The 16,142-nt window shown below is 50.3% G+C and overlaps 1 protein-coding gene across 6 annotated transcripts in view; it reads right to left on the reverse strand.

Moving 5' to 3' along the window:
• The window catches only part of CPNE5 (copine 5), an 89,747-nt gene extending 79,910 nt beyond the window's left edge, over positions 1-9,837 (reverse strand). The window contains exon 1 of one of the 6 annotated variants that reach the window (XR_004956348.1): positions 9,144-9,613. Coding sequence is in view for 5 of the 6 variants with exons in the window: in XM_016152640.2 (XP_016008126.2) it covers positions 9,144-9,238 (95 nt within the window). In the remaining variant the exon portion in view is untranslated. Of the gene's footprint in view, positions 1-9,143 lie in introns of all 6 variants that reach the window. The other 5 variants (XM_016152640.2, XM_016152641.2, XM_016152643.2 and 2 more) reach the window with 5 other exon arrangements.
• Between the last annotated feature and the right edge of the window lie 6,305 nt (positions 9,838-16,142).

Genomic DNA, 16,142 nt, shown 5'->3' on the forward strand with positions numbered 1-16,142 from the left:
TCTCAGCAGTGACCCTGGCTATAGCACAGAAATAAGCACATTAAGAGCACTCGCTCTCAGCTTTTCCTGGACCAGGGGTAATTAGTAGGGCCCATGGACCCCCTGAAACTGTAAGCAAAATGTGACATACTGACACATGTGGATGCATTCTTTTTAGAGACCTTTCATCAGATTCCTAATGAGTTTCATGAGGCTAAAAAAATTAAGAAAAGATGGTTTATCTTCTTCTCAACAACCCTCCCTAAGTATCCCTCCAACCTCTGGGAAAAGATAGGGTGTTAAGGTATAAACTTGGAGCTTCATGGCTGGGTCCCAAACCCAGCTCTGCCCCTTACTAGCTGTATGACCTCACTAGCTTCTCTGTGTCTCAGTATCTCCATCCGTAAAGTGGGTTAATAGTCCTTCTTTCCTAGGGGATTTCTGAGAATTAACAGTTTGGATAAGTCCAGTGAATAGTAAATTGATATCCAGAGGCTGGCATACAGTCCGTGCTCACTGAAGGCCTTTGGAGAAGGAAGTGGCTTCTTGGGATCCCCTATGTTCTTCTCCTTGCTCCCTATTGCTGGGCTGGAGCAGGACCTCAAGCATTGGCATGCCCTTGACCACTACTGCCTATCTGGCTGTAAGGCCCTCCTTGAGAAGAGCAGACTAGGGACAGGTGAGCACCATTAGGAAGAAACAGGTACCCCGAGGAGGTACACAGAGACCCTTAGGCCTGAGGGGTCCATCATCAACATTCTACTTCTCTATGAAGTAATCGAACACCAAACATCTGGCCAACTCCCTAGAAGATAAAGAGGGTAGAAGATGAATGACATTAATCACAGACATAACTTGCATCGAATCTTTTGTTTGATACTTAATCTGTGACACCCTATTTACCCTACGTATCAATGCCAGGAGGTAGACACCACCCCCTGCTACAGGCAAGGCAGTTGGGGCTAGCAGTGTGCCCAGTATCACCCAGTTTGCCAGGCAGTGCACTGAGATTGAACTCTGAAGCTCAAGCCTGTCTGGACATGCCATGGGGAGCATATGTATTACCAAAACCCAAGGGTTCCCAAAGTCCCTACCCATCAAAAGTGTCCCTCATGTTCTCACACCATGTTTCTTGCCCCCAAGTCCCATCAGAGTTGCTCACAAAGGAATGACTGAAGAGAAGAATTGGGGAGCTTTCCATCTCTTCCTGCTCTGCTCTCCAGCCTGGCAGGCAGAAGCAATCCGAGGCAAGGCAGAGAGAGAGCTGGGGAGGAAAGGACCTTGGCACCCAGCCCCTGGCACACGCCCATCTCCCCTTTCAGATGCTGTTCCTCACCCGCGTGCTGTCTCCCTGCCAAGTCTCCTCACCAAGGTCTAAAAAGCAATTTTTACATGGCTTATGGAGTGCTCCTTCCTGGGGCGATTTGCAATTTTATTATTGTTAATTATTGTAATAATTGTCCCTCCCATGCTGCATGGCCAAGGGAAGAGAACATGAGCTCTGGCCTCAGATGCATCCAAGCTGGAATCTCCAGGGCCATCCCATAATTCTGTGACCCTGGACAGGCTACTTAACCTCAGTTTCCTCATCTGTGCATGGGGTCACATAACTACTGCCTTGTGCAGTTGTTTTGAAGCCAAGAGCTTAAAATAGAAATATAGGAAGCATGCTTGGATTCCTCTTTCCCTTTCCTCTCTCTTGCCCCATTCATCAAGTCTTAAAGGCTTCTACTTCAAAAACACATACCGAATCTGTCTACACTCTCATGCCACCATCATCATGATCTCTCACTTAAGACACTACGGCGGCCTCCTGCCTAGCAAAGTACTTCAATTCTTACTTCTCCCCGACCCCCACCAGTCCATTCTCTTACAGTAACCAGAGAAAACTGTTAGGCCAATCAGATCACATTATTCCTGTTTAACCACACCCTCCCATACACACACTGCTGTTAAAATATAAACCAAACTCCTTAGTGTGGGTCACAAGCCATGATCTGCAGCCCCCATTTCCTCTTTGACTTCATCCTCCTCCATTCCCCGCATCTCACGCTGCTCCAACCCCACTTCGCCTCTCCGCAGTTTTGCAGCATACGAAGGTCTCTTCCGCCACTGGATCTTTGCACTTGCTATTCTCCCTACCTGAATCACCTTCCCTCCAGATCCTTTCCCAGGTGGCTTTCTCATCCTTTGGATCTCAGCTCAATGCCACCTGCCCATTCCATCTAAGGCACCCTCAACAACCACAAATGTATTTGCAGAGCACCTATTTCTATTAGACATTATTTAATAAAAAATATGTATAATTGTTTATATTCCCCACCACCAATGCCAGTGAGAGTTCTAGAGAGGAGAGAGTCTGTATATCTTGTTCACCACTATATCTTCAGCACTTCGAACTGTGCTCGGCACAGGGAAGCTGCTCAGTAGCAAACGAGGATCAGTATTAATTATTGAATGAATAGATGTATCAGTAGTGTTCAGTTATTGGTACCTATTATCATTATTAAGTTTATTTAAGCACATTCCAGTTTATATAGGACTTCACAAACATATTCCTTGTCTTCTTAACAATGCTATAGGATGTGGACAGGACCATTATTTCCTCCCATTTTACTGATGGAGAAACTGAGGTTAGAGAACTTAAATGACCTGGCCAAAGTTCCAGAGCAGGTAAGTCAGGAATTGACTTTCAGTGTCCTGCCCAGAAATCTTCAGGACCCAAAGGCATAAAGCTATCCTATTAGAACCTTCGAGCACTACGCTAAATGAGCAGAGGCAAGTGACATTAGGGGACAAAGGTACCTTGCAATGTTTTGAAATCACACTAAGTCTTTTTTTCTTGCCCAGGAAACTGGCAAGAAGAGAGGTAGTCAGGGGTCCAGCTAGATGGTGCTTGGAAAATCAGTCCCCAGTCACCTAACACTGGCCATCCACTGACTGCAGGAAAATATGAAGAGCCAGTCCTCAGGGATCAGAGATGCCAAACTCTAGGCTCCATGTATCCCCAGGAGCTCAGGTAGACCATAGGTAACTTGGAAAGCCTCCTTGTGGCAGAGTCAACAGCTGTCTACCCGCAAACATTCCTCACTCTTGTCCTGCTAACACTGGTTTAGGTATCTGATGGAGACACTCTCAAGTCAGAATCCTCATTGTCATCGACTGAATTGTGTACCCCCCAAAATTTATACAGTGAAACCATAAGCTCCAATGTGCTGGTATTTGGAGATGAGGTCTTTAGAAGGTAATTAGGGTTATTTGAAGTTATGAGGGTGGGGCCCTCATGATGGAATTAGTGCCCTTAAAACGAGACAACAGAGAGCTTGCTCTCTCCAGTAATGGCCTTGTCTCTATCTGTCATGTGAGAACACATGAGAAGGTGGTCATCTAGAGCAAAGAAGAAAGTCCTCACCAAAACCCAACTATGCTGGTACCACCCTTGGACTTCCATTCTCAAGAACTATGACAAATTTCTGTTGTTTAAGCCACCCAGTCTATGGTATTTTGTGATGGCAGCCCAAGCTGACTAGTCTAGTGTTGGACATGAAACTCAGCTTTGGCCATTGAAATAGAAGAGAGATTGGGGGGTGGGATTATGTTTTCCAGCTAAAAAGAAATTTTCAAAGAGAGGCCTTTGGTACTATGGCTTGCTTCCTATCTTTGGATGTGGTTGTGATGTATGGAATAGGCAGCCATTTTGTAATAATGAGGCCTAAGACTGAATGATAGCAGAGTGCAAAGATAGCTGGGTCCTTGATGACAAAGTAAGCTTACAAACCAGCACTGAGATAACCTACCTCCAGATTCACTGTGATCTGAGAAAAATAAATGTATTTCAGGTTTGAGCCACAATCAGATTTTCTGTGCCCCAAAGCTTTACAGGCTTATTCTTCTCACCTCTTCCCCACCCTTTCTCAATGGTAGTTCATCTCCAGTAATGGCCTTGTGTCTGAGCAGGGAGAACTGTGGACTGGGAGAGGAGGCATAGTAAGCTACCACCATGTGGTCTGGATGACATGGAAGGCTGGCTGCCATCCTGTGATTCTCTCTGATCTCTGCTCCATGGAGATTCCTCCGGTTCTGGATTTGCTTCCCAGAGCCAGAGGTATCCCTGAACAAACATTGCCTCTCTCATCCCTGGAGGAAAGCACCTACTTCTTGGGTACACCTACCATGCATGGTACCCAGGTCCTTACCATGATCCTAATGGAAACTCACATTCGCAACCTCAAGAAGGCCTCAAAGCTTTGAAGTTTGAGGAAACTGAATTTGAATTCCCCCTCTCTATAAAGTACTAACTGCAACTGTGGGCTGATTCCTTAACCTCTTTGAGCCTGATTTCCTAATTAGCAAAAAGAGAAAATACTATTTATCTCATAGGACTGTTGTAAGGTTAAAAAGATACAGTAATGTGGTAGGAAAAACTCTAAGATGGTCACCTAGATTCCTGCCCCCCTGGTGTACAAGCCAGCATAATGCCCTCCTCTTAAAGTGCGGGTGGGATCTGGGAATATGAGATAATCACTCCAGTGACTACTCTTAGTTTACATAAGACTCTGTTGTAGCAGACTGGGGAGAGATTCTCCTGCTGGCTTTGAAGAAGTAAGCTGCCATGTTGTGAGAGGTTCACATAGCAAGGACCTGAGGGCAGCCTCTAGGAACTAAGGGCTACCCCATCCAACAACTAGCAAGAAAACAAGACTTTAATCTTACAGCTGCAAGGAACTGAATTCTGCCAGCAACCTAAATGAGCTTGGCTTGGACCTCGAGCCTCAGATGAAATCAAAGCCCCTGCAAGTACCTTGATTTCACCCTGGGGAAACCCTGAGCAGGGAAGCGAGTTATGCTGTGCCTGGGCTTCTGATCAACAGAAATGGTGAGATAATAAATGGCTGTTGTTTTTAAGCTGCTAGGATTGTGGTAATTTGTTATGCAGTAACTGAAAACTAATACAATAATCTTAGTTTGAACCAAATTGCTATTTGAATAGGTCGAAAATAGTTGAGTATAGTCAATTGCATAGCGTTCAGGCTAATACAGAGGTAAAGTGCCTAGCAAGTAGTAAGCACTCAATAAATCCCACTGTTATTATTCTCCTGGCTCCACTAGAGAGTACCTTGGCATATAAAATAGCTGAACGGACCTCTTTCTCCTACCACTGGCTTTGACAGGCTCCTCCTTCCCCAAAGCCACCCTCTCCTGTGTGTCAGAAGAAAGCCTTCTGAGCCCATTCACACCCCTTCTGAGAGGCCCAGGGCATGGCTCCTGAGCTAGGCTGCCTTTCTGGCAGCAAAACTCCAACCTGAACAGAGAGCAGGAAACACCTCCTAGGCAGAGGCAAAAGCTGCTCACCAGACCCACGCCATCTGGTAGGGAGAGGGCAGCTGCTTGAGAGATTCCAGCAGGGCTAAGCAATGCCGGCCTCTGGACTTCCCTCTCCTTGCCTTCCCTCGGGGGTCTCAGGAGCCCCACCATGTGGAAGTGTGCATTGCTTCTTCCAAAAGGACCCTACGGAAGTGCAAAGGCTTCCTGTTACATAAAAAATGCAAAGCACTCTTTCTAACCAACAGGCTAGTTAGATGCACAGAAACTAGAAAAATACTGCAGCCCTCATAGAATAGGACACTGGACAGGTGACTTTTTATTAGGTCTGCAGGGAGGCTAAGAAAGGTCTGGAACAGACCATGAGAGGAAGGAGAAGCTTGTGGCTCACCCTTCCTACAATGTCTGCTGGTATCTAGTTCCACAAACCACCTACCCTACTCATTCAGGATCTCTAAATGTCAAATCTATGGCCATAAAGATGAGGCGTGGGGATAAGAATCTCTAGATGGATCAGATCTCCAGGACCCACCCAAGCCCGGGGACCCAGCTATGCAGACAGAATTTTATTTACTTTCAGGTGTCAAATAATAGGCAATATAAATTACTATTCATGGATTAATCCTCCTAACTGTGATAGAGATTGTTATGCCACCTTTATAGATGAGGAAACTGAGAGGTTAAGTAGTTCACCCAGGAAGACAGATCCCACAGCTCATTTTCTTAACCACTGAGCCAAACAACCAGAGGTTTTATGATCTTTGGCGCCTGAGTTAACCAGTAAACAACTGCTTGGGAGTGGACTACAGATTAGCCCAAGAGATAACCTACCTGCAGCAGGGGCCTGAACATGTCCATCCCAATGTGATCTGCCTTCAGCAGAGGCTTGCCTGGGCCTCCGCTGCGGTCCTGTGATGGGGCTTAGATGTGTCCCTGTACCAGGTAGCTTTGCTCAGCTAGGTGTGCCCTAGGATAGGCATGACAGGGGTTTGGGTCCTCCCTTAGGCAAAAGCAGAGAGCGCCTAGGGCTGCAGAAGGTAGCAGGGATCTTCCTAAGGAGCAGAGAGGCAAGGGAACTGAGCCCCAGGATGCTAGTTTCCAGTTTCCTAAAACACTGCCCCTCCAACCCCAGATACTCATTCTGAAGCCCACTGGAATTCTTACCCCACCAAGCCCTCTGCCTACCTTACCACTAGTAGTTCCCTGATCACTAGCAGGTGCCATCTAGATGCTCACGGCCATAGCCTCCTCTTCTGGAGCCCAGTCAGTGCTGACCACAGGATTCAGTAGAGGAGGACTTGTTCTCATTAATTGGTGACTGTGGAGTGTAGAATACGCTGGAGAAAACTATTCTGTGCAGCTCTCCTTCCTCCCATCCTCCTCCCCCTCTCCTGCTTTTCTTCACCTCATCCTTCTCTTCTGGAACCTGGATAATTGAACCTGATAGAGGCAAAGATATAGATTTATAATTTCAAGCCCACCTAGATTGTTTTCTTCTTCTGGGTGACTTCTCCCTTCTCACCCCTTCCTACCAAAATCTACTTTCCCACTTTCTGGCTGTCAGAAGAGCAGGAGCAGCCTGGGTCAAGCCCTTCTCAGGCTGATGGATCATGTCCCCTAAGAGGGAATGGACACCACGGTTGATCCTAGAACCACATACCCTCAAAACTCAAATGCCATCTGTAGTTACCTTTTAGGCAACAGATCTGACGCCTCTACTTCCAGAGAGTAAATGGGAAGGGCCACAACCATTCTACCTTCAAGTAATCATTATAGCTACTTATTGAGTACCTACTGTGTGCCAAGCAAGTGACAAGTAGTGTGCTCAGTACTTCACAATCCTCTATTCCTGTAAGTTAATTCCTCCAACAGTTTTTGTCGAGTACCTGCTACAAGGCAGCCACTCTTCCAAGCATGTGAGCTACCTCTGCAAATGTGGTTTCTCAATAAAAACAGGTTCATTATTTACAGTTGACAAATGGGAGAAACCAAGGCTAAAAGTCAGCCCCAAGTGGTAGAGCAGATTCCATTTCAAGATGTCTGACTCCAAAGCCACAGTACTGTGTGCCCTTTGCCTCCTCACTTCACTGGAGCAGAGGGTCGATGGGTCTGAGTCAGGCTGGAGATTCCTGCCCTCAAACACTTAAACAGTTTCTTTAGGAGGAGGGATGAAGTCTACACACTTAAGATGTCTTCAGAAGTTGAGTGCTCAGTATGTGAGTGACCTAATAGTCCAAGGTGAGTACTCAGGACCCAGGGGACTGGTTGTCTCACAGGTGAGAAGGATGGAAGTAGGGAGCACAAGGCCAGGTTTTGGAAGTAGGGAGCACAAGGCCAGGCCTTTTGGGATGGGGGAGCATGAACTGGCAGAGATGAAGAAGGGGTGAAATCTAGATGGGAAATGGGCTGTTCAGAGGCTTGGAGGTGGGAGGATCCTGAAACAGCTCTGACATAGGCATGATTGAAGACTGGGCGGGAGGCACAGGGATGTGTGCCCTGCTGGAGAAGAGAGAGCAGGCTTTGGCTGCTCTTGTTGGCTGAGCGGTGAGACTGGAGTTAATGGGCCATCAGGATTCTCCCAGCAGAGTAATGGCAAGATGCAAGTGGAGTTGGGAGATAATTCTGACAGTATGGTGTGTAGGACCATGGAGAACACATATGGGAGTTATCACAGGAGCCTGGCACAGGGGACAGCTAAGTTCCACATCAACCCTCACTCGCCCTCAAACCCTCCCCCCCCACACACACACAAACACATCCCTCCCTCTCTCACAGCCTGGTCCAGCTCCTCTGGCTCTATCTACACCTCCCCAATGCTTGGAATACAGGATTGCCTGGCCACAAGAGTGAGTAAAGGCTCTGACCAAAGAGGGGCCCGGAAGATGGTGTGGGTGATTTGGAACAAGGACACAGCCAGGACTCGGGTCATTTGGGGCAGGGTAATGGTGTCTCAGGGGAACCCTAGGCCAGCCACAAGGTTACTGCACTAGGGAAAAATCCTCCCTTCACCAACTGCACCCCACTGACTGCCTGGGGCAGCCTTCTCCTCAGATAAGAGTGGCTGAGGGAGACCCAGCTCTGTGATGGAGAAGTTAGCCCCAAAACCTGTGTGACATGACTGAGGATTTTGGGGTGGGAGCCCATAAAAACACCCTACCTCTCCCCTGATGGACTCTAAAATTCCACACAGTGTTCTAATCCTTTGGTTTAAGATTCTGTACCCAAGTTATTGTTTGTTTTTTTAATGGTACCACTTTAAATGATCAGTTATCTATGCCTCTATGAGTAAATCTGATCCTTTTCCAAAAGTCAGTGTTGCTGTTGGAGGTGAAGAAAGACTAGAATCCTGGGGTCTAGGACGGTGAGTGGGTGGGAGAAGAGAGGATGTGGCAAAGGAGCGGGGAGAAGGGAGGAAGGGCGGGCACAAAGGCAGAGGCTAGGTATGCCTGGGACGGGCGGATGGGGCAGATCACTCCTCGATTTGGAGAGGAATTGACCAGAAATAGCCTGTGCCTTGAAGACCCCGGTATAGCCTTTCACCCACTTCCTGTTTCTCACTTGGATGTCTGGATCCCTTTACTGTGTCTTCATATTTCCTCGCCGCAATAGCCCGGAGTGTAAACTTTCCGGGATACGACCCCAAGCCTGGCTTCCATTCCGCCGCCACCACCTGCGCGGCTGGGCAGAGGCTCTCGCCGGACTGGAGGCGGGGGAGGACGGGCGTACAGAAGGCGAGGACACTTCAGAAGGGGGTGCGCAGAGGTGGAGGGTCAGAGCTGCAAGGGCCGCGGGGCTCCGGATCCAGGGGCGGGACAGGGGGACCCGGCCAGCGGGCGGCTCACCTGCAGGACACGGTGATCTCCACCTTGGTGGCCGGGATGCTGCCCGCCAAGGAGTCGAACTCGCTCAGCGACGCCATGTCCTCGGGCTGCTCCATCGCCCACCGCGCCCCCTCCCCAAATTAGTTGATCCCTGCGCGATTCACGCCTTCCCCGCAGCAACTGAAACCGTAGGCTCTCCCCCAACTCCCAAGCCAAGGCTGGGAGGCAAAGGGAGGAGAGACGAGAGCGAAGAGGGGGCGTGGGAAGTGAGAGAGGGAAGGGGGGCGGAGGGAGCGGGGGGGGGGTGGTGGAGCGCGGATTCAGGGGTTGCGGGGGCCGCGACGAGGAGGTTGGGGGCCCAGCGGAGAAGGGCAAGGTGCCCAGAAAGCTGGGGCGCAGCGGGGCGAGACGGAGAGGCGCGGGGCGAGGGCACCCGGAGGGACGCGCGGAGTCGTGGAGAGGGGCGTGCAGCTTCACGTGGGGGGGAGAGGAGGTGCGGGAGAGAGAGGGGCGTGGGGGGCCCGGATGCAGCGCGGGCGGCGGCGGGGATGGATGGACGCGGGCAGCGGGGAGCCCAGAACGCAGGGGCTGCGCCGTCTCTCGCTGGGTCTCAGTGCGGGCGGCAGCGGGGCTGGGGACCCGGCTGCGAGCGCCACCTCCTCGGCTCAGGCTCCGGCTGCTGGGCGCCCAGGCTGCGGGAAAATCAAATCTGCCCGAAGCCACCGCCTCCCGCCACCCGGGCGGGCTGCGTGCCGGGCAGTGAGCGCCGGAGGGGGCGCCTGCAGGGGCCGGGGCGGGGCCGCGGGCGGGGTCTGCGCACCCGGCCGAGTGTGTGAGTGTGTGTCAGCGTGTCTGTGCGTGTGTGTGTGTGTGTGTGTGTGTGTGTATGCGTGTATGCGCGCGCGCGCGGTGGGCGTGGGGACGTGTCTCCAAATACTGGTAGCCCGAGGTGTGACAGCCAGAGATGGTCTTGGACAAGAGCATCTCTATCTGCGTCCGAACTCCACTCCCCACCCCCTCAGGGGGCTCCACACTGGAGGAGGGTGACGGGTGTGTGAACCAAGGGGTTCCTGAGAAGGGTCTATGCGGGTCGGGTTGGGGACCTGCATAGACCCTCCCCACCCAGAGGCTTGGGGAATTCTCTGCTGTGCGTGCCTCCACGGGGAGGGGAGTGTCTCAGTCCAGAGACGACTCCATATCTCCTAGAGAGGCATGTGGGGGCGACTCCAGAGACTGGAAGGGCCGCCTCGGTTTCCAAGTGAAAGCCTTTAGGCCTAAGAGGGGTCGGTGCCTGGGCGCTCACCCATCACCCCGGGCTCCTGCCGGGCCTGGCCAAGTAGAGTCAGCCACCTAAGCCACGCGCCAGCGCCCTCCGGCTCCCTAGTCCGTCAAGACCACAGGCTGAGCCAGCCCCCAGGTCTAGAAGCTTCCTCCACCAGACCTAGAAGGCAGCCTAAGCTCCTCGGACTTCGGACTTAGATGCCACCAGCACCGAATAGGCCCCTGCTCTGCTTGGGGCTCTGATCCCTACCCTGTCAAAGAGGGAGGGAGTTGAGGCACCTTTCAGGTGGCCCCTGCCCAGCCAGACACCACTCTGCCCCAGTTTGTCCTTCTGATCTTGGGGTTGCAGTGCTGTGCGTCTTCCCAGTGCTACGCACATGGACTCGTCTCTAGAAAATCTTCCGCACCCCTCCTCAGCTTAGACCCCTCCTTTGCTGAGATAGAGCCTCCTCCATCACCTCTGTGACCACCGCCAGCACAGGGCCTGGACCAGCCTTTGTGCCGGGAAGGTGGCCCGGGGAGGCCCAGTGCCCACTGCTGGACTGGGAGAAGCCACGCCCTCAGGGCCTGGGTTTTAGCTACTGGGCCTTAACTGGCAGTTTGTGATTCTGTTTGAAGTCAGTTCCCAAAATATCAGATACAGCCAGAGTCAAAGATAAATATAAGAACACATTCCTCAGCTGGGTTAAGTGTTTTCCTTCTCCCATGGCCTAGTATCGGCTGGGTCAGACAGCAGGAGGCAGAGGTGGTGGCATTTCCAGGGCAGTGGGGCACAGCTAGGTCGGAAGGTCCCACTTTCAAGCTGGGCCTGAGGCCCTCTCTCCACGGAGAATAATTTGGGCTGCCTCTCCCGAGGGATACAAAACTGGACTTGGAATCTCTATGCCCTTGGCGCCTCTACTCCCACAAACCTGTCCTAGACGTGCTCCAAACTACTTGTGGAATATGTTATCTGTTCATTCCACTAGTATTTACTGAGTACCTGCTGTGTGCTTGGCCTGGTGCTGGGAAACGTCCTCTAGATCAATGATAACCACTATTCTATTTTCAAAGACACAATCCTGAGCCAAACACCATGCTTAATTTTTTTTTAAAGATATTATATACATACCCTAAAAGTCACCATTTTAAAGTATACCGTTCAATGGTTTTTAGTATGCATGATTTTAAATTCTCAAATTCATAGGTGTGAGGTACTATTATCTACATTTAATAAATAAGAAAGCTAGTACCCAGAGATGCTAAGTAACTTGCCCACAATCACCCAGCTGGGTACTTGGCAGAGTGAGAATTTGAACCTAGGCCACTGAGATCCAAAGCCTACTCTGAAAAAGAGGCTTGACTGACTTTTGGGATGGGTCCAGATGATAGACGGTCTTAAAGGCCATCTATGACATTAGGCCCTGCCGGGGAAGGCAACAATAGGGAGCCATTCCAGGCTGCTCAGCAAGTGAGTGGTGAAACTGAAGTTCTACCAAGTAACCTTATAATGTGATAGTATTTGGGGTAGCAGCACCTGGGTCTCTTTCCAGAAAAACTTTGGACTTGTCTCTTTCTCTCCTGTCCCTCTTAGTCATTACATTTTCACTGCTGGCTCTTTGGCAAGAAATTGTATTAGGTAGCTACTCTGTGCCAGGCACCAGTCTAAGTTCAGAGAATAAAGATGTGAAAAGAACAATATCCCCAAAGAGTTCCCAGGCTAGTGGGGGCCCCAGGACACACAGATCAACCTCGGTGCCGCATGAGAAGTGCTGTTAAGATAGGTATAAGAGGCCCTGAGAATGGAGAAGAGTAACCGATGGCTCTGCCCCAGGAGTGAGAACAAAGAAGGGTCAGAGGAAACAACAAAAAATAAGTGATATTGTGAAGGACATTGAAGACGATGTCTGTTTGGCTCTGCCAGAAGCAGATTCTGAGAGAAATATTTGAACGCAAGTTGTTTATTAAGGAAACACTATGGGGCGAGTGTGGATGTGAGACAGGGAAGGCAGCCAATAAGAGTGGTTTATCAAGCCAGTGATCACTGTAGACAACCTGGGCTCACTCATTCCCACTGTAGAGCTCTGGGAGGCTATGTGGAACATGCCTCAAACAACCTGCTGGAGGGGTGAGAGAGCAGAGGTGTGTAGATACTAACTGAAGTCAGTCACTGGCTCAGTGGCTGAGAGCTGCTTCTGGAGGGTGTTAATTTCCCAGCAGCTCTTACCTGACCAGCGCAGAGTGGCACTGCAGGTTCCAGAAGCCAGATAAAGCTTTAGGCAAAGAAATGCAGGCACTGGCAGTTGGATGTGGGGCACTGAAGTGGTAAAAGGTTAGGGCATTTGCAGTATAGTGGCTGCTACGGATGATGAACTTGTGCCTGAAGGATAAGGCTGAGCAGGCACTCCTGGAGGGATCCAGCATGATTAAGGCCCAGAAAGCTGTATTTGGGGAACCTGCTGTGGTTGGAGTACAAGGTTAAGGTGGCAGAGGTAGGATATGAGACCAGGAGTTGAGGAGCCATGATGCAAGGCCATAAGCCTTGGCCTCCTCCAAGCACAGAGGCTTTTCAGAAGGGGTCACTGAAGGAGAGATGGTCTGAAAGGTGCTCCTCAGCTACACGGCCACCCAGTGAGCCCCAGAACGCAAACCCTGGTGATCGGGCCCAGGGCAAAATGCTCACAGTCTTTGTTCAAATTTATTGCTGATGGTTCAAAAGCAGCCCATGGGCATCGCCATTGGATGGGTCATTTCTTCTTTGAGGGATAAAACTGAGATCACCTATGATGTCCATGCAGGCCAGCGTGTGCTGCAGACATGCTTGTTGTCCGGCCCTGGCCAGATTTGCACTAACCATGTCCTGCCACATAAACAACACTTGTCCCTCTGATTAAGAACTGTGAGCACGGAGTGGCCGGTGCCCAGAAGATCTTGAATAATCAGCATCAGCATTTTGCCTTTGCCATCCAAGACTGCAAACACGCTCTCATCTGACCTAATCCGTGGTGTTAATGACGGCAGAGCAATTTTGAGAGATAACTCACAGCATTGATAAGGAGAGGAAAAGCACCACAGGGCTTAGGAGGCAGAGCTCCTCAAAGGAGATAGCTGCTGCCCTCCCCTCCAAGGCGCTTCATGCTTCACGTAAAGGGTAAAGACTGCCTTCAGACCCTCCCTATTTGAGGCTGGCAATGGTAGGAGAAAAGGGACACAGAAGAGCAGAAGAAGGAGTGTGCATGCGACAGGAAAGTGGGAGCTGCCAGTACTGCACCTTAGAACAAACTAGATAAAGGTGTTCTTCATGCTGGGTAAATGCAACCCTGAGCCAGCCGGGGCACACAGCTTGTGGAGCAGTGTGGGCCGGAATTGAGCTTTCACTTACTCCCTTGGCAGGGTGTCTTTGTGCAGTGAATGCCCTGCACCACCATACACAGCAGCCCTGGAGAGAGCAGGAAAGACAGAGGGCATGACAGGAACCTGAAACCACCACGATAGTAAGGAGGTGGGAGGGATGCAGTATCTGATTCCATTCACTAATAGAAATGCTAGAAAGGGTTTGGTTGGAGACCATCTAGGATAAACCCCTTCTTTTACTAAAAAGCTTAGAGAGGGGAAGTGATGCACTGAAAGTCACCTGACTCTTCACTCAATAAGAAACTCCACTAATGACAGCAAGGTCAGGCACCCAAGAGCAGTGAGGACCTGCCTGAGAAGGTGTGGGTAGAAGATATGTTTTGTTGAGTAGAGGAAAAGACAAAAGCCAACCACGGGTTTCTCCACACCTCCAGCCCCCATTCCTCTTGGAGAGGGTCAGTCTCAGTGCAAGATGCCTCACCCTCCCAACCAGAACCCCACACTGCCCCTCCCTTCCTTCTCTTGCCAGATTATAGCACTAGCTAGCTCAGTCCATGTGTCATCTGGATAAAGGGAAGCCCCAGGGCCCTCCTGCTGCTGGCCCAGCAGCCTTTTCTATCCCTAGGATCCACCCTTCCCAACCTGCCCTGCTCTGGCATCTGTCTGTAGCCCAGTGGGCACTGGCTGCTTCTCTTCTCATGCCTTCCTTTTCCTTCCCTCTACTCATATTTTTACACACACACACACACACACACACACACGAGGCCTCCCTGCCCTTACAATCTAGCTACTGGAATCTTCACAGTAGCCAGGAGATCTACTTGAACCAAAGTCAAGTTGCAGCACTCCTCTGCTTGAGACCCTCCTCTGGCTCCCTTCTCACTCTCTGGTAAAGGGACTCACCGGGCTACAGGCTCTGTCCTCACCCCTTCGCACGACCTCTCTGACTTTATCACCTCTTTCTCTCCCCTTCACTGATCCCACTCCGGCCACCTCATGGTCCCTGCGGGCTCCTGTCTCGAGACCTTTGTACCTGCTGTTCCCTTAGCCTGGAATACTTGACTCTGAGTCCCTCAGGTCTCTGCCCATATGTCCCCTCTTCACTGAGACTTTCTTGACCACACCACCTAACACAGTGCCTCATTCCTCTCATCCTCCTCATGCTCCTTTATTTTTTCTCATAGCATTGTCCCTGTCTGTTTTGCTACTAGAACACAAGTTTTATGTAGGCAGGTATTTTGTCTTATTCACATTGCATTCCCAGTTCCTAAGACAGTGTCTAGTACATAATAGGTGCTTAATTTGTCAAACGACTAAATGAAAAGTCCACCCTCCAAAACACGTCACGGCCTGTCACTCTCCCCGACCACTACCCCTCATTTCACCCAGTATTTAGCTTGGTATTGTTAGCTGTGGTATTAGAAGCCTCAGTGCTGCTGAGGACTTTAAAGACAATTCGACTCACTTAGATTTTATAGATCTGGAAACTGAGTCGTAAAGAGGGGAAGAAATTTACCTAAGGTTGTTTTGACAATAAGCAGCAACTACAGATAAAACCAAACAGAAGCTCTGATTAAAATCAGCCTCCTGGATCCTTTCTTCTCTCACTACAGCTCTTTCAAGATGGGATAGATCCCCTTGACTTTCTGTTGATTGATAAACATCTATGTGCCATCGCTGGGCCGTCCACAATAAGTGCCAGGGTGACTATACATCTCCCCACCCCCACCATCGGGCTTTTACACCCAACCAGAACAGCCGCACTTGGTTGCCCCTGGTCTTTGCTCCTGCCATTTCCTCTCTGCCAGGCCCACATCCTACCCATCTCACAGGGACTATCCTTTCCAAGAAGCCAGCCTGGATTCTTCTAAACTGCATTTCTCCTTCCACTGACCCTCTAGAACACTGCTCTTAGGCAGACTTTTTCCCTCCACCCCAGCAGGGGGTACACCCTGAAGGCCTTGGACCTTGGTGGTTCAAAGCCTGGCCTTTCCCAGGCCTTAGTCTTCCTCTCTTTCTTTTAGCTGGATTTAATTACACCTGAATACATTACTTCCCCAGTCAGCCAGTCTGATCTTGGGCCTCCTGAACTCTCTCTCTGCTTGAAGTAAACCCATTTCCTCTTGCTTAAGCATCTTGGGAAATGGAGAATGAGTCCTCACATTTCTTCAGAAGCTTAAAAGCAAACTGTGTGCCTCCTTGAAGTTCCAGCCTCCTACCAACACACTTGATACCTTCCTGATTGGCCTGCTCAGGCCTGGGTATGGACCAACAGCTGGATTTTCACCTAGGGAGGCCTCGATCAATTCTATTCCCAGAAGCCCCTCTCATTTCTCCCCTGCCACAGTCGTTGTGAGGCCTAGACATCAGGACTCTCTGCCCCTTCCCACCCAGGCTAATGGGTGG

Source organism: Rousettus aegyptiacus, unplaced genomic scaffold (genome assembly GCF_014176215.1).
Source record: "Rousettus aegyptiacus isolate mRouAeg1 unplaced genomic scaffold, mRouAeg1.p scaffold_m13_p_1, whole genome shotgun sequence".
Lineage (NCBI taxonomy): Eukaryota > Metazoa > Chordata > Mammalia > Chiroptera > Pteropodidae > Rousettus > Rousettus aegyptiacus.